Source organism: Colobus angolensis, unplaced genomic scaffold (genome assembly GCF_000951035.1).
Source record: "Colobus angolensis palliatus isolate OR3802 unplaced genomic scaffold, Cang.pa_1.0 Scaffold249, whole genome shotgun sequence".
NCBI lineage: Eukaryota > Metazoa > Chordata > Mammalia > Primates > Cercopithecidae > Colobus > Colobus angolensis.
In genome coordinates this window covers 2,003,250-2,021,106 of record NW_012115699.1, presented here as the reverse complement: position 1 = coordinate 2,021,106, position 17,857 = coordinate 2,003,250, and the positions used below count along the sequence as shown (strand labels likewise).

The 17,857-nt window shown below is 36.3% G+C and overlaps 2 protein-coding genes across 2 annotated transcripts in view; one reads left to right on the top strand and one right to left on the bottom strand.

Moving 5' to 3' along the window:
- Positions 1-17,857, top strand: part of GCFC2 (GC-rich sequence DNA-binding factor 2) — a 52,476-nt gene that overhangs the window by 10,988 nt on the left and 23,631 nt on the right. The window contains exons 5-11 of the mRNA XM_011946119.1: positions 3,310-3,425; positions 5,199-5,385; positions 7,523-7,646; positions 8,962-9,043; positions 10,572-10,684; positions 11,385-11,584; positions 12,632-12,782. Coding sequence (XP_011801509.1) covers positions 3,310-3,425; positions 5,199-5,385; positions 7,523-7,646; positions 8,962-9,043; positions 10,572-10,684; positions 11,385-11,584; positions 12,632-12,782 — 973 coding nt within the window. The remainder of the gene's footprint in view (positions 1-3,309; positions 3,426-5,198; positions 5,386-7,522; positions 7,647-8,961; positions 9,044-10,571; positions 10,685-11,384; positions 11,585-12,631; positions 12,783-17,857) is intronic.
- Positions 8,828-17,857, bottom strand: part of MRPL19 (mitochondrial ribosomal protein L19) — a 49,949-nt gene continuing 40,919 nt past the window's right edge. The window contains exon 5 of the mRNA XM_011946121.1: positions 8,828-9,047. The gene's annotated coding sequence lies outside the window, so the exon portion shown is untranslated. The remainder of the gene's footprint in view (positions 9,048-17,857) is intronic.

Here is a 17,857-nt window from a genome sequence, read left to right as displayed (position 1 = left end):
TGAGCTGTGATCACACCACTGCACTCCAGCCTGGGCAACAGAGTGAGACCCTGTCACTAAAAATGAATGAATGAATGTAAAGTTTAAACAAGTAGTGAGCTTTGAAACCTAACAAATGTACTGTATTTGGGGTTATAAGTCCTAGATTTGGGCTCTGGGTCTGCTGCTAGAATATAAGCTCTATGAGGTCAAGAATTGCAATCCTAGTATACATCAGAGGTTCCCAAACACTCTCATTCATGGAGCCGTTAGTGTCTTGGTAATTTTATCATGATACTCGTAAGCCAAAAGAAGTACCAAACAATTCTATTTATTAAGTAGTTCAAAGAATTTTATACAATTTATGTCCTAAGAACTAACCATTTGGAAAAAAAATACAGATAATTTGAAGGCAGAACATTTTTATTTTATTTTTAAATAACCAAAATTCCTTACTAATGAGATGTGTGTTCCTGTTAGGCATGCATGACTTTTCAAACCTTGGAATCAGATTGGACACTGTCACTCTCATTTCCATGTTAATCTTCACACAATACTTGTTTTTATCATAGCATCGTCCCAAAACCCAGCTCCACAAATATGACTTCATCAAAAGGAATGGAACCCATTCTGTTTTTTTTTTTCTTTTTTTTTATGAGACAGTTTTGCCTTGTCACCCAAGCTGGAGTACAGTGGCATGATCTCGGCTCACTGCAACCTCCACTTCCCAGGTTCAAGCAATTCTCAGGCCTCAGTCTCCTGAGTAGCTGGGACTACAGGTACACACCACCACGCCTGACTGATTTTTTTGTATTTTAGTAGAGATGGGATTTCATCATGTTGCCTAGGCTGATCTCAAACTCCTGAGCTCAGGCAGTCTGCTCACCTCAACCTCCCAAAGTGCTAGGATTACAGGCGTGAGCCACCATGTCTGGCCATATGGAACACATTCTAATGTAACTGTGAACTAAAAGCTAGTAGTCCAACAGATGTTGAGTATTACGGTTTTTCCCCAAAAAATTTAAAATGTCTCACTACACCCTTTTAAATTTGCTAGGATGCCTTTGCACACAGTTTAGGAACCACAATATGCATACAATTTTGAATTCTGCTTTCCTTGCTTGACATATTATAAATTACCTTCTCTTGTTTGTACATTGTTGTAATAACTGATTTTATTAGCTACATAATATTCACTGGAGTCACTGAATCATAATCTTCTTAACCATTCTTCATTTTGGACATTTTAGGTTCTTTGCAATCTGATTTTTTTTTATTAACAAATAAGAATCAGTGAATATTTAATTATTTTTCCTCCTCTCCTTTCTTTTGTTCAAATGTATGTTTTTGAACTAATCCTTTGTAATAATTTCCAAGAACTGTATTACTAATCAAGAGATGAATGTTTTTATGGCACTTAGTGTATTTTTCTCTATTGCCTTCTAAAGAAAACTTAGCTCAATCTGTAATGTCACCAATATCAGGGAATATTTTACTATAATCTTGCCCTCTTCAGGTGCAAGTATAGTTGGTGAAAATGGAATCTCACACTTATTTGATTTGCATTTTTATTGCTAATGTGAGTACATTTACTGATTCCTTTATTGAAAATCTACCATTTGCCACCGTATTAGTTTCCTGTGGCTCCCGTAACAAATTACCGCAGACTTGGTGGCTTAAAACAATAGAAGTTTATTCTCTCTCAGATCTGGAGGCCAGAAGTCCAAAATCAAAATGGCAGTAGAGCATCCCCCCTTTCCAAAAACTCTTAGAAGAGAATCCATTCCTTGAATCTTCTAGTTTCTGGTGGCTGTTGGCATGCCTTAGCTTGTGGCCTCATCTCTCTTTGTTCCATCTTCACATCTGCTTCTTCTCTTGTGCCCCAAAATTCCCTGTCTCTTAGGATGGAACATGTAATTGTATTCAGGCTCCATTGGGATAATCCAGGACATGCACCTCATCTCAAAGTCTTAATTACATCTTTTGCCATATAATGAACAACATGAATGTGAACATGTTTTCATGGGGTCACCATTAGCCTGCTACGGCCACTTACAACGTTGTACAACCTTTGCAGGAAGGAGGACAACTAAACAAAACAATTATAGTGAAATCCTACAGGTTCTGTGACAGAACTCTTTGCAGGGTCCTGAGGTGGCACAAAGGAGCAATTGGGTGGTCAAGTTTTATAGGAGGGAAGGTAAATGAGAAAGTTTGAGAAAGCCTTTACGGAACTGGTGATATTTGAATGGGTCATTGACTGCAAAATATCAAGAGTGTTTGGAGATTTTGTAGGTATGCGCAGAGGTAGATGGGAGGCTTGGTGAGAATTGAAAGGACAAAAGATGATGCTTCATGGAAAATATAAAAAGAATAGCTAAGCCAGTGAAATTGGCTAAATGTCTGGTCAATTTTCTTCATGTGTCTTTGTGTAAAATAGAGGTTCTTCAGCATTTTTTGAACATTCCAAGCGTGGAGAAGCTGCGATTAGACAGAGGATGCTAATATGAAATATACCATTTTATAAGATATATGTTAGCAGTGCATTTCTTTACAAGGAACAGAAAACCCAAATAAGAATTTCTTGGCCAGGCTCGTTGGCTCACGCCTGTAATCCCAGCACTTTGTGGGAGGCCGAGACAGGCAGATCACGAGGTCAGGAGATCGAGACCATCCTGGCTAACGTGGTGAAACCCCGTCTCTACTAAAAGTACAAAAAATTAGCCAAGCGTAGTGGTGCTACTTGAGAGGCTGAGGCAGGAGAATGGCATGAACCCGGGAGGCGGAGCTTGCAGTGAGCTGAGATCGCGCCACTGCACTCCAGCCTGGGTGACAGAGCGAGACTCTGTCTCAAAAAAAAAAAGAATGTCTTAAAGAAAAGTAAAAACTTTACCTACATATCCTCCAGCAGACTTCCATTTACTTTTCATTGACTAGAATGGAGTTGGAGTTAAATAGGTACTTCTATCACGGAAATAGGTGTCAGGTCAGCCAGACAGGTCTGTCTGCTCCGCCAGTTAATATTCATGAAGGATTGTTGTTTCTTAAAAAACTGGATGACTTTCTGAGAGTACATTAGACCATAACCAAAATTAGCTTCAAAACTAAACTTTTTAAAAAATGTAATTTTTAGAATTTGCTTCTTAAATATGAATTTAAACTTCTAAATTTTAAAACAATTTAAAACATTTTATTGGGACCATGAAAAATTACAAAGACATGGAGTTTTTTAGCTTGAAGAGACCTTGGATCATCCAGTCCCTTTTCATGCTGTTAATGTTTCGAAGGTAAAAGAAATGGTTTTGTAAAAATCTATTTTTATTTTTTTAGGAAAGAGACATAGATCTTTCCCATGGCAGTGGATCTTCAAAAGTGAAGAAATTTGATACCTCCATTTCATTTACACCAGTAAATTTAGAAATTATAAAGAAGCAATTAAATACTAGGTGAGCAATACTTATTTTGAAATTTACATTTGTCCTAGATATTTAATACTAGATATATAGCACTATATTCTTTTAGATTATTAAGTACTGATATTAAACAAACTTATAAGGGAAAAAAGGATCTCCTGTGTTATCATACTAACACAATTGATTTCATTTTTGTATACAGCAGTCCCCCCATATCTGCATTTTTGCCTTCTGTGGTTTCAGTTATCAGTGGTGAAACCCTAGTCCGAAAATATTGAATGGAAAATTCCAGAAATAAACAATTCATATGTTTTAAATTGCATGCTGTTCTAAGTAGTGTGATGACATCTCGAGCTGCCCTGCTTCATCCTGCCCAGGATGAGAATCATGCTTTTGTCCAACATCTCTTTGCTCTGTAAGCCAGCAGCGTGTTAGTCATGTAACCATCTCAGTTATCAGATCAACTATTGCAGTATCACCAGTGCTTGTGTTCAGGTAACCCTTATTTTACTTAATAATGGCCCCAGAGTGCAGGCGTACTGTATGTAATATATAAATTAAACTTTATCATAGTTATGTATGTATAGGGAAAAAACAGCATATATAGGCTTTGATATTATTTGCATTCACTGTGGGTGTTGGAACCTATTCCCATGATTAAGGGGTGACTACCATAATGTCTTTTTAGTCTTTGTAACATATTTTACATGGTTAAAATCAGTAAATACAAAATTCTACTTTTTTATTTAATATGGTTATAAGCATTTTTCTATATTACCAAATAGCCTTTAATTTTTTAAAAAAACTATCATGTTTGTCCATATAGTTGTTATATCATAATTTACTTAAATATTTCTCTGTTGGACATTTTGATCTAGAACAGGAGTCAGCAAGTGCCTTTTTGTGTAAAAGACTGGATAGTAAATATTTTAGGCTTTAAGGGCTGGATGATTGCTGTTGTAACTGCTCAACTCTATGTTACAGCATGAAAACAGCCATAGACAATATGTAAACATATAAGCTTGGCTGCATTCCAATAGAACTTTTTTTATAAAAACAAAGGGTGGGCTGGTAGTTTGCCAGCCCCCTAGAGTACAGAGATAACCTTGCATGAGGAATAAAAAACAGCAGATCATTGATTTATTGTAGCATTTTATTTTTTCTGGATAACTTTATTATATTTTATTTTTTGTTAACTAGGTTTTTTATTTTAAAAAGACCATACACTCTCATTGTTAAAACATAAAATAACCAGTGGAAAGGATATACAGAACAAAGTAAATTACCACCCTCCCTAGAGGAAACCACTGCTACCATTTTCTTATGTTTTCTTCCAGAGGTGGTCTATATATATATCTTTACAAGCACATATGTACTTACATATTCCCCTGTTTTTATACAAAAAAGGAAGCACATTATGTACCTTGCTCTGTACCTAGCTTTTTCTACATAATATTTACTTACAAATTCACTGCTATAGTCAGAAATATTCTACTTAACTAAAACATTTCATTAATAATGCCTACTACACATTATTATCTTGATTAATTTCTTAATTCTCACTGTCCTTTATATAAAGCAAAGAAAGATTCTGAAAGACAAATGCAAGAAAACTTGAAGAGAGAGTATTTGGCTTAAGCAGGTGCTAAAGGGTTTACTTTTATTGTGGTGGTCTTTGCTTATCTAGTCTGTACACCCAGATTTATATGATTGTCAGTTTCCTTGTGGTCTTTGGAAATATTTGCATTAGATTCCTACTTTTGAAAAAGTTTGAAAAATAAACTAATTTTTATTTTATTTATTTAGATTAACATTACTACAGGAAACTCACCGCTCACACCTGAGGGAGTATGAAAAATATGTACAAGATGTCAAAAGCTCAAAGAGTACCATCCAGAACCTAGAGAGTTCATCAAATCAAGCTCTAAATTGTAAATTCTATAAGAGCATGAAAATTTATGTGGAAAATTTAATTGACTGCCTTAATGAAAAGGTACATATCAATATTTATGTCATTTCCTGCAGAAAACCCCTTATGCAATTAAGAAAAGTGTAAATCTCACAATTAGATACTTTTCTCTAGTATTTTTCCTACACATTTTTAAAATAAGATGATAATAAGCATTCTCTTAATGTTGGATATTCAAGTTTTTTGCAGTTATTTTATTATAAGTAACATTGTATAAAATTTTGTATATACATTTTTGTTATAATTTTATCTGTTTAAGGAAAATTCCTTGAAAATGAAGTCAGAGAAAATGAATTATTTAAGTCTAAATATTTTTAAGGCTTATGAAACATTACAAAATTGACCTCCAGAAAGATTGTGCCAGTTTTATTAGTTTACTAGATTAGGAATAAACGGATTTTGTTTTTACATATTGTATTTTGATCTCAAGCAAACTCTGGTTTTCTTCTTGTGAATTATTTGTTTCTTGTCTTTGCCCTGTTACCTTTGTGGTTATCAGTAGAGATTTTTTTTTCTTTTCTAGTTTTGTTAGAGTATGAACAATTCTTTATAGCTTAAAATTTTTTAATGCTTTATCCTGCTTGTTGTGAACTTACCAGTTTTGTCTTTTGAATTTGTTTGTAATGGTTGTTCTTTAAACGTTCAGATGTTTTTGAGATTTTTAGTTTTAGTTTTTGATTTATGCATACTAAGTTCTTAAATTGGGGTGGGCCTTCAGTTATCCGTTTTTAAAAAAAAGATTAGCCATTTCAATAAAGTATACTCTACTTTCCACATTATTTTTGTTATTTTTATTTCATTTATTTTTTTGAAGAGGGGGACAGAGTCTCGCTCTGTCACCTGGGCTGGAGTGTAGTAGCACGATCTCAACTCACTGCAACCTCTGCCTCCTAGGTTCAAGCGATTCTTGTGCCTCAGCCTCCTAAGTAGCTGGGACTACAGGCGTGCACCACCACACCCAGCTAATTTTTTGTATTTTTAATAGAAACGGGGTTTCGCCATGTTGCCCAAGCTGGTCTGGAACTCGTGAGCTCAGACAATGTACCTGTCTCAGCCTCCCAAAGTTCTAGGATTATAACTAAGCCACCGCACTCAGCCCACATTATTTTTTGTTTATAATGAAAATGTTGCTAAACAATGGGATGCTTTGTCCCAATTGTGGTTTTAAGTTGGCTATCTTCTACTACCACTTGGTAGTTACTTTCTGAAGTATTACAATGTAATTTTCTTTTTTCATTCCTCCTTGAAAAATTACACTGTTAAAATTTTGTCAGCCTGTGCATTAATGTATTCATAGCAGCAGCTGTGGAGTATGAAAGGAGTAGGAGGAATTGTTGCTCCCCAAAATAGGAGCGTTTCAATTTCAACTAGTCTCATTTCTGTATCACATCACAACTTTGTTACCTGTCTCTGGTTAGTTTTTCTCCATTCCCAAATTTTTCAAATTTCACCAGCTTTGAGTGCCCCCCCACCTACTTTCCACACCCTCAGCCTGTGAAAACATCTGTATCCTTCATTTTTTCTTATTCTTCTGTCTCAAAAAAAATCTTCTATCTCAAACTTTAATGCATGTTCCTGACTCCATCCCATTTGTTTTTTTTGTTTTTTTTTTGAGACAGAGCCTTGCTCTGTTGCCGAGGCTGGAGTACAGAGTGGCGCAATCTCAACTCATTATAACCTCCACCTCCAGGGTTCAAGTAATTCTCCTGCCTCAGTCTCCTGAGTAGCTGGGATTGAAGGTGGGCACCACTGCGCCTGGCTAATTTTTGTATTGTTAGTGGTAGACAAGGGGTTTCACTATGTTGGCCAGGCTGGCCTTGAACTCCTGACCTCAGGTGATCCACCCACCTCCCAAAGTGCTGGGATAACAGGCATGAACTACCACACCTGGCCCCCATTTAGTTTATCTATCTCTGATAATTATAACAGTTCCAGTAGACTAAGTCAATTTTCTGATTTTTAATATTAAAGGTATTGACAGCTAGGTCTGTTGCACACAATGTTTTATACTTGAAATATGATAGTATTGGGAATGTTTCTTTGAGAATTAAGCATACAAATATGCTTATGTATCTTCTAAATTGTACTTTTGTGTGTATATATATATATATATTTCGTTATTGATGACCTACAAAATATTACTTATATATATGTATTTCAGATTATCAACATCCAAGAAATAGAATCATCCATGCATGCACTCCTTTTAAAACAAGCTATGACTTTTATGAAACGCAGGCAAGATGAATTAAAACATGAATCAACGTATTTACAACAGTTATCACGTTAGTGTTTTTCCTGTTCAATACAATTTATTATTCATTAAGCTAAATTATGTGAAGAAGAAAAATATTTTTATAAACATGTTTTTCATGTATTTTCCCACAAACCCTTTACTCACCAGCTTCCAAAAACTCAAAGCATTTAGAAATAGGACTTAAGAATGTTTTAAATTAAGTCCAAGACTAAAAAATAAACATAACTTCCAATTATTTACTATTTCAGACAGAATATGTACATAGCCATGTAGAGAATGTTTTGAGACAAGTTCGCATAATTCTTTAGACTCTGTCAGAAATCTAACTTCATAGTTTCAAAGTCACTTTACAGATTGGTTCTGGTGAGTTTCAATACAAATTTATCTTTAAGATTTCATTATACAAAATATGGATACCTCCTTTTTTTTTTCCTCATTGATTTTGTACTTTCAGAGATATCTTCCTTTGATTAAGGTGCTATCAGGAGATAGTGAAAGACCGTAACCAAGTAACTAGTAAATGTAAAGGCAAAGTGACTTTCAGTGAAACACACAACCCTTAGTGGATTGTAAATAATGGTATTACATATTAAAATAAGAAATAATGTGAATAAACACAGTAGTGCCTCTAATCTGCAGTTTTACTTTCCATAGTTTCAGTCAACAATGGTCCAAAAATGAATGAGTACAGTACAATAAGATATTTTGAGATAGAGATACCCAACATTCCTATAACATACATTATGGTATATTGTTTTCATTGTTCTACTTTATTGCTATTGTTAGTCTTTTACTGTGCCTAATTTATAAATTAAACTTTATCATAGGTGTGTATATAGAGGAAAAAACAAATAGGGTTTGGTACTGTATGTGGTTTCAGGCATCCACTGGGGTTCTTAGAATGTATCACCTGCAGATACATTCTAAGGGGATACATTCTAAGGGGGGGACTCCTGTATTGATAAAGCCAATATTTCTTGCATTTGGCTATGGAAAAAAACTAGTAACTACTGGAAAAGAATACAAGGAAACGAAACTTTTTGGTAGAACTTTGCTGCTGTTCTCAATAATAGCAACAGTACACCAGCCAAAGTACATTTTTAGGTGAACATTTTCGTCAGCCAAAATACATTTTTAGGCCAATGAACCTCATGCCTGTTAATATTGCAATAAAGAGTTAACACTGAAATTTCATTGCATAATTAATTGCAAAATTTAAGCATATTTGTGTATTTACTTATGCATATATGTTTATACATCCATGATGTTACCTTTATTTTCAAAGCATTTTACTTTTTTCTTTTGAGAATTTGTAGTATGAAGTCAATTTTATTTATTAACAGGCAAAGATGAGACGTCCACAAGTGGAAACTTAGCACTAGATGAAAAAACTCAGTGGATTTTAGAAGAGATTGAATCTCGAAGGTACCTATATAAAGTGAAGATTTAAAGAAAGCATCATTGAGGAAGTACTTTTCACTACTTAAATGTAATTAGCCACATGATGTCATGAAGTATACCTGATATACGTTATTAATTTGTGAAAATAAAAATAGAAGCAAAATTTAGTAAAACCATCCTTGACTGCTTTAAAGACACATGGGTATATTTGGATCAGTTAAAAGGAATGGGTAAAATGACATTTATCAGGCTGGGAATTGCTTGTAACTCTGGGGAAAAGAAAGAGAGATCAGCCTGTTACTGTGTCTATATAGAAAGAAGTAGACATAAGAGACTCCATTTTGTTCTGTATTTGAGATGCTATTAATCTGTGACCCTACTCCCAACCATGTCCTTGCAAGAGACATGTGCTGTGGTGACTCAAAGTTTAAAGGATTTTGGGCTGTGCAGGATGTGCTTTGTTAAACAAGTGCCTGAAGGCAGCTTGCTGGTTAAAAGTCATCACCATTCTCTTAATCTCAAGTGTACTCAGGGACACGTACACTGCCAAAGGTTGCAGGGACCTCTGCCTAGGAAAGCTAGATATTGTCCAAGGTTTCTCCCCATGTGATAGTCTGAAATATGGCCTCGTGGGATGGGAAAGACCTGATCGTCCCCCATCCTGACACCTGTGAAGAGTCTGTGCTGAGGAGGACCAGTACAAGAGGAAAGAAGGCCTCTTGGTGGTTGTTGGCAGTTGAGATAGAGAAAAGTATCTGTCTCCTGCCCGCCCCTGGGCGATGGAACATCTCGGTATAAAACCCGATTCTATGTTCTATTTACTGAGAAAGGAGAAAACTGCCTTAGGGCGAAAGGTGGGACTTGCTAGCACAGCACTGCTCTTTATGCACTAAAAAGGTTTATGAAGATGTTTGCATATGCATATCAAGGCACAGCACTTTTCCTTAAACTTATTCATGTCACAGAGATCTGTATTCGTATGTCTTACTGCTGACCTTCTCCCTAAGATGATCCTATTATCCTTCCACTTCGCTTTTTTCTAAGATGATAAAGATAATTATCAGTAAATACTAAGGGAACTCAGAGACCAGTGCCGGCGTGGGTCCTCTGTATGCTGAGCGCCGGTCCCCTGGGCCCACTTTTTCTTTCTCTATACTTTGTCTCTGTGTGTCATTTCTTTTCTCAAGTCTCTCCTTCCACCTAATGAGAAACACCCACAGGTGTGGAGGGGTAAGCCACCCCTTCATGTAACTAGAAACCGTTCCTAATTGTAATTACCCCCTCTTCAGAATCTGGTTAGCCCATGGGAATGTCCTAACTGGGAATGTCTTAGAAGAAAAAACAAAAAAACAAATGGAGAACTACCAACTCAAACTAATGAAACTAAAAATGTCAAAAATATTAATAAAATTGTGCACTGATATATTTTTGGCCATTTAAAATAAATGATAAAATTACTTATTTTCAGCAAGAGGTAAAAAAAAAATTAAGCATTTATTTTCAGCAAGATCTATTTACTTTTTGTTTATTTTTGGTTTGTTGCAAAATATAGGACAAAAAGAAGACAAGCAAGGATGCTTTCTGGGAATTGTAACCATCAGGAAGGGACATCTAGTGATGATGAACTGCCTTCAGCAGAGATGATTGACTTCCAAAAAAGCCAAGGTCAGTTACCAAGTTTCTAATATATCATGGTTTGAGTTTTGAAATGGTGAGAAACGCTTTGCTGTGATTGCCCTTAATAAATACGTAAGCTATATAAAACAGTTGGTTAAATTCAGAAAAAATGAAACACATTTTTCCTCTGTAAGACTCTCTTCCTACCTCTGAATAATGGAGTAAAATGAAGGTAGGAGCATTGTGAGTATTCTTGTATCTTCATAGTTTTTTCTCTTAGACTTTCTCCTATTACTAGTGAACATCTTCATTTCACTTCTTTACCACACATAGTTTCCATATTGTCATTTTTAACTTAAAACATTTGAATTTGGTGAAACTATAAATTTGGGTTCCAAGGGAGATTTTGTTCTGTGTAATCTTAGACAAATGTCTTGTCCTCCCTAAATTTGATGTTGTTTTGCCTGTAAATAAGTAGACTATACCTATATGGTAAGGAAGATAGCTACGATGGTAAAATGAGATTAATGTATTTCTGTTGGCATATAGCAGGGGTATATATGGTAGCTTTTATTAGTGTTGATATTGTTACTTAGTTGCTAAAGTGTTTTTTTAATAAAAATTTATGTTAATATAAAAGGACGGAATTTTAGCTCAATTGATTACAGTCTGGCATGACCGTGTTTTTAAGGAAGCATACTTAAAGTTCACAACTTAAAATGCATAAAGAGACTTATTTTGTTGACAGGTGACATTTTACAGAAACAGAAGAAAGTTTTTGAAGATGTGCATGATGACTTTTGTAACATCCAGAATATTTTGTTGAAGTTTCAGCAATGGCGAGAAAAGTTTCCTGACTCCTATTATGAAACTTTCGTTAGTTTGTGCATACCAAAGCTTTTAAATCCCCTAATACGAGTTCAGTTGATTGATTGGAATCCTCTTAAGGTATTTATGCTTCATATGTGAAAATTTATCCTGATTACATTAGTATACTTAAATTCCCTTACTATTATGTTAGCTATTAAATACCTTACCCTTACAGTTGGAACTGAAATTTAGAGCTTTGGAACAATAGTCAGAAAATGTGTGCTTTCAGCTACATTCTTTTCTTGGCTCTCACTTGACTTTTAGGCTGAGCATCATTAACATCAGTAAAGCAAACACATTTTTTTTAGTTTCTTATACATTAAATTGAAAATCCTGCCAGAAAGTATAAGGTACTGTTGGGTTTGGAGAAAGTAGATATAAAAGCCTTGTTTCAAGAATTCTTGAGTTGGAGATGACATACTGGGAGGAGTTGCTTAGGGTGGCGTTGAGGAGGTGGAATGCAAGCCTTTGAAGAGTTTATGGGATAAACAGGATGAATCACAAAGGGAAAGGTGTTTCCTAAAGGTATAAAGGGAGAAATATTAGTTCAGGAGCTAGAAATTGCAGATACTTAGATCCTAAGTTAAGAAATATAAACTCTATTCAGTGAATTTGACTGACTAAAAGAAAAAAAAAAGAAATATGAACTCAGCAACTGTCTACTGTGTAATAGAACCTTTAACTAAATCACATACAAATTACATTTTTATGCTTATGAGAATTGAAGGGGCCAGAAATAAACTTTGCTTGAAATGGATGAATTTTTTTATAAACAAATTCATTCATGGCTGTTTCAAGTGCCTAACAAATGTATACTTTGCTCCTAGCAGAGTACTTGCCACGTGGTAGGCTCTAAAGGCTCCGGCACACACTAGGTGGTTGTTGAGTGTTTATTGTGTAATTGAATGCATGAAATGCGGCTTCTTGTTATGCTACTTACACACCACATCTCAGTCATGCTGTCCTGCTATCCTGCCTAGCCTTGGTGGTCTAGTGTTAAAACAGGGAATTAGTCTCCTCTGATCCTTAGAAAAGCTCTGGTGATTATTGAAAAAAACAATAACTATTTTAAAATACACTAATGTTGAAGGATTTCTTCATAACTTTTATCGTTTTCTTTGTAAGTTGGATTCCACAGGTTTAAAAGAGATGCCATGGTTCAAATCTGTAGAAGAATTTATGGATAGCAGTGTAGAAGATTCAAAGAAGGAAAGTAGTTCAGATAAAAAAATCTTGTCTACAATCATCAACAAAACAATTATTCCCCGACTTACAGGTACTGCTTCATAACCTTGATAAAATTAAATTATTTTCTGACAGAGTATATAAGGTTGTTAATTTCAGTTATATTCACAAAGTTTTTTCATAAGTTTTTAAATACAAGGAAATGTTATATGTAGTAAAAATCAAGAGCTGTCAAATGTAAGCTGGTTAAAAAATATGTGTTTGTACAGGTGGTTGGCTACCAAACTGCTAATACTCAGATCGATTCTAATCCTCATCTGATGTATCATTGGCAGTTCCAACAGTTGACCCTTCTTTCTTCCTAGAAACACTATCTTTACTTGGCTTCCAAAATACCACACTCTTAGTTTCCTGCCCACCTCTCTGGTCTTTGCTGTCTGCTTGTCCCCTCTTTGACTTCCAAGTGCTACAGTATCTCAGGATTCAGGTCACTTACCTTCTCTTTTCTATTTACCTTCAGTCACTCAGTATTTAAAGTCAGTTTAGTGTTTGTGGCATTCCTGCTGCTTTTATGATACTTCAGTCATTTTTTAGCACACTTCCATCCATACTACATGTGTCCTTTTTTTCCCTTCTCTAATTATGTTTCTTATCCTTTTCTTTAAAAAACATTGCTTCATCTGGGAGTGGTGGCTCACACCTGTAATCCTGGCAGTCTGGGAGGCCAAGGTGGGTGGATAACCTGAGGTCAAGAGTTCAAGACCAGCCTGGCCAACATGGTGAAACCTCGTCTCTACTAAAAATACAAAAAAATTAGCTGGGCGTGGTGGCAGGCACCTGTAATCCCAGATACTTAGGAGGTTGAGGCAGGAGGAATGCTTAAACCTGGGAGGTGGAGGTTGCAGTGAGTTGAGATCATGCCATTGCACTCCAGCCTGGGTGACAAGAGTGAAACTCCATCTCAAAAAAAAAAAAAATTGCTTCATTTCACTCACATTTGCCATTAGCAACTATGAGCACTTAACATTAATGCTTGTGCTTCAGACCTTAGCGTGAAGTCTTTTGTTTTACCTGTGTACTTGATAAGGATCCGTTTCATTGTGTCACTGAGAAAGAAATTTGACAGCAAAGACTACAAAACTCTTTATTTAATTTTTTTGGTGTTTTTGTTTTTGAGACAAGGTCTTCCTCTGTCACCCAGACTGGAGTACAGTGGTGCGAACATTGCTCACTGCAATCTTGAATTCCTGGGGTCAAGTGATCCTCCTGCCTCAGCCTTCCAATTAGCTGGGACTCCAGGCACATGCCACCATACCCAGCTAATTTTTAAAATATTTTTTTAGAGACAAGGTCTTGCTGTGTCGCCCAGGCTAGTCTCAAACTCCTGGCCTCCAGAGACCCTTCCCCTCCGCTTCCCAAGGCACTGGGATTATAGGCATGAATCACTATGCCCAGCCTAGAAGTTGGAAGCAGTCAGCCTTATAATTGCTTCTTAGGCAACTTGATTGTAAGATTTTGGCTGGGGTGCAGTGGCTCATGCCTTTAATCCCAGCACTTTCCAAGGCCGAGGCGGGAGGATCACTTGAACACAGGAGTTCCAGACCAGCCTGGGCAACATGGTGAAACCCCATCTCTATTTATAAATTTAAAATTTTTAAAAAGTAAAAAATAGAAACTTTCAAGATTTTATTTCAGTGAAACTTATGGTGCATTTGTGGGGTGTATTAGAAAGTTACTATTTTTAACTAGCTCTACTAATGATAGAATGCATGTACCTAATTTAAGCACTCTGCTTCAAAAATCTAAATACTGATGATGAAACAGTCCCACAAATAAGTAGCTTTGTGAGAAATTAACACGAACTGAGTCCCAATAGTGGTTGAATTCTACATATATTTCAAAGAGAGCACTAACAGAATGTGCTAATGTATTGGTTGTCCAGCAAGAGAGAAAGAGAGGAATCAAGAATGGGTCCATGGGTTTCGGCCTGAGCAACTGGAAGGACAGAGGTGCCATTTCCTGAAATGAAAAAGTCTGACAGGAGTAAGCTTAATGTGGGGAGCTGTATTAGCAGCTCAGTTTGAGACTTGTTGAGTTTGAAGTATCTGTAATCTAAGTGGAAATGTCAAGTCCGTTGTTGAATACATGAGTCTTAAAGGAGGAGGTCCAGTTGGAAGGTGTAAGTTTGGAGTTTATCCACATGACATTTATTGATGGCATTTAATGTATAAAATTGACATTGAATACCGAAACAGAAAAGAGAAGGTAAGTGACCTGAATCCTGAGATGCTATAGCACTTGGAAGTCAAAGAGATGACAAGCAGACAGCAAAGACCAGAGAGATGGGCAGGAAACTAAGAGTGTGGTATTTGGGAAGCCAAGTAAAGACAGTGTTTCTAGGAAGAAGGAAGGGTCAATTGTTGGAATTGTTGATGATGAGTCAGATGAGGATTAGAATCAGTCATGGGAGTTTGCTATGTGAATGTCGTCTGTGATTTGCTAAGAGCGCATTAGGTAGACTGATAAGAGATAAGGCCTAATTTAAGGGAAATCAAGAACAAGTGAGAAAAGAGAAACTGGAGATAGAAGTTTAGATAGTACTTTGAGGAATTTTGTCATAAAAAATAGGAAGGAAATGGAACAATACTAGAACAGGAAGTAGGGCTAAGGGGGATTTTTTGTTGGTTTGTTTGTTTATTATTATACTTTAAGTTCTGGGGTACATGTGCAGAACGTGCAGGTTTGTTATGTAGCTGTACACATGCCATAGTGTTTGCTGCACTCATCAACCTGTCATCTACATTAGGTATTTCTCCTAATGCTATCCCACTCCTAGCCCCTCGACCCCTGACAGACCCCGGTGTGTGATGTTACCCTCCCTGTGTCCATGTGTTCTCATTGTTCAACTCCCACTTATGAGTGAGAACATGTGGTATTTGGTTTTCTGTTCTTGTGTTAGTTTGCTGAGAATGATGGTTTCCAGCTTCATCCATGTCCCTGCAAAGAACATAAACTTATCCTGTTTTATGGCTGCATAGTATTCCGTGGTGTATATATGCCACATTTTCTTTATCCAGTCTGTCATTGATGGGCATTTGTGTTGGTTCCAAGTCTTTGCTATTGTGAATAGTCCTGCAGTAAACATAACGTGTGCATGTGTCTTTATAGTAGCATGATTTACAACCCTTTGAGTATATACCCAGTAATGGGATTGCTGGGTCAAATCGTATTTCTAGTTCTAGATCCTTGAGGAATTGCCACACTGTCTTTCAGTGTGGTTGAACTAATTTACACTCCCACCAACAGTGTAAAAGTGTTCCTGTTTCTCCACATCCTCTCTAGCATCTGTTGTTTCCTGACTTTTTAACAATCACTATTCTAACTGGCATGAGAGATATCTGAATGTCGTTTTGATTTGTATTTCTCTAATGACCAGCGATGATGAGCTTTTTTTTCATATGTTTTTTGGCTGCATAAATGTCTTCTTTTGAGAAGTGTCTGTTCATATCCTTTGCCCACCTTTGATGGTTTGGTTTTTTTTTTTCTTATGAATTTGTTTGAGTTCTTTGTAGATTCTGGATATTAGCCCTTTGTCCCATGGATAAATTACAACACTTTTCTTCCATTCTGTAGGTTGCCTGTTCACTCTGATGATAGTTTCTTTTGCTGTGCAGAAGGCTTTAGTTTAATTAGATCCCATTTGTCTATTTTGGCTTTCGTTGCCTTTGCTTTTGGTATTTTAGTCATGAAGCCTTTGTCCACGCCTATGTCCTGAATGGTATTGCCTAGATTTTCTTCTAGGGTTTTTATGGTTTTAGGTCTTACATTTAAGTCTTTAATCCATCTTGAGTTAATTTTTGTATAAGATGTAAGGAATTTTCCAGTTTCAGCTTTCTGCAAATGGCTAGCCAGTTTCCCCAACACACTTTATTAGATAGGGAATCCTTTCCCCATTGCTTGTTTTTGTCAGGTTTGTCAAAGATCAGATGGTTATAGATGTGTGGTGGTATTTCTGAAGCCTCTGTTCTGTTCCATTGGTCTATATATCTGTTTTGGTACCAGTACCATACTGTTTTTGTTACTGTAGGCATGTAGTCTAGTTTGGAGTCAGGTAGCATGATGCCTCCAGCATTGTTCTTTTTGCTTAGGATTATCGTGGCTATGCCGGCTCTTTTTTGGTTCCATATGAAATTTAAAGTAGTTTTTTCCAATTCTGTGAAGAAAGTCAATGATAGCTTGATGGGGATAGTATTGAAGCTATAAATTAGTTTGGGCAGTATGGCCTTTTTCACGATATTAATTCTTCCTAACCGTGAGGAAGGAATGTTTTTCCATTTGTTTGTGTCGTCTCTTACTTCCTTGAGCAGTGGCTTGTAGTTCTCCTTGAAGAGGTTCTTCACATCTCTCATAAGTTGTATTCCTGGGTATTGTATTCTCTGTATAGCATTTGTGAATGGGAGTTCACTCATGATTTGGCTGTTTGTCTGTTGTTGGTGTATAGCAATGCTTGTGATATTTGCACATTGATTTTGTATCCTGCGACTTTGCTGAAGTTGCTTATCAGCTTAAGGAAATTTTGGGCTGAGACAATGGGGTTTTCTAAATATACAATCATATCATCTGCAAACAGAGACAATTTGACTTCCTCTTTTCTAATCAAATGCCCTTTATTTCTTTCTCTTGCCTGATTGCCCAGGCCAGAACTTCCAATACTGTGTTGAATAGGAGTGGTGAGAGAGGACATCCTTATCTTGTGCCAGTTTTCAAAGGCAATGCTTCCAGTTTTTGCCCATTCAGTATGATATTGGCTGTGGGTTTGTCATAAATAGCCCTTATTATTTTGAAATGCGTTCCCGCAGTATCTAGTTTATTGAGAGTTTTTAGCATGAAGGGCTGTTGAATTTTGTCAAAGGCCTTTTCTGCATCTGTTGAGATAATCATGTGGTTTTTGTCTTTGGTTCTGTTTATATGATGGATTACGTTTATTGATTTGCATATGTTGAACCAGCCTTGCATCCCAAGGATGAAGCCCACTTGATCGTGGTGGATAAGCTTTTTGATGTGCTACTGGATTCGGTTTTCCAGTATTTTATTGAGGATTTTTGCATCGATGTTCATCAGGGATATTGGTCTAAAATTCACTTTTTTTGTTGTGTCTCTGCCGGG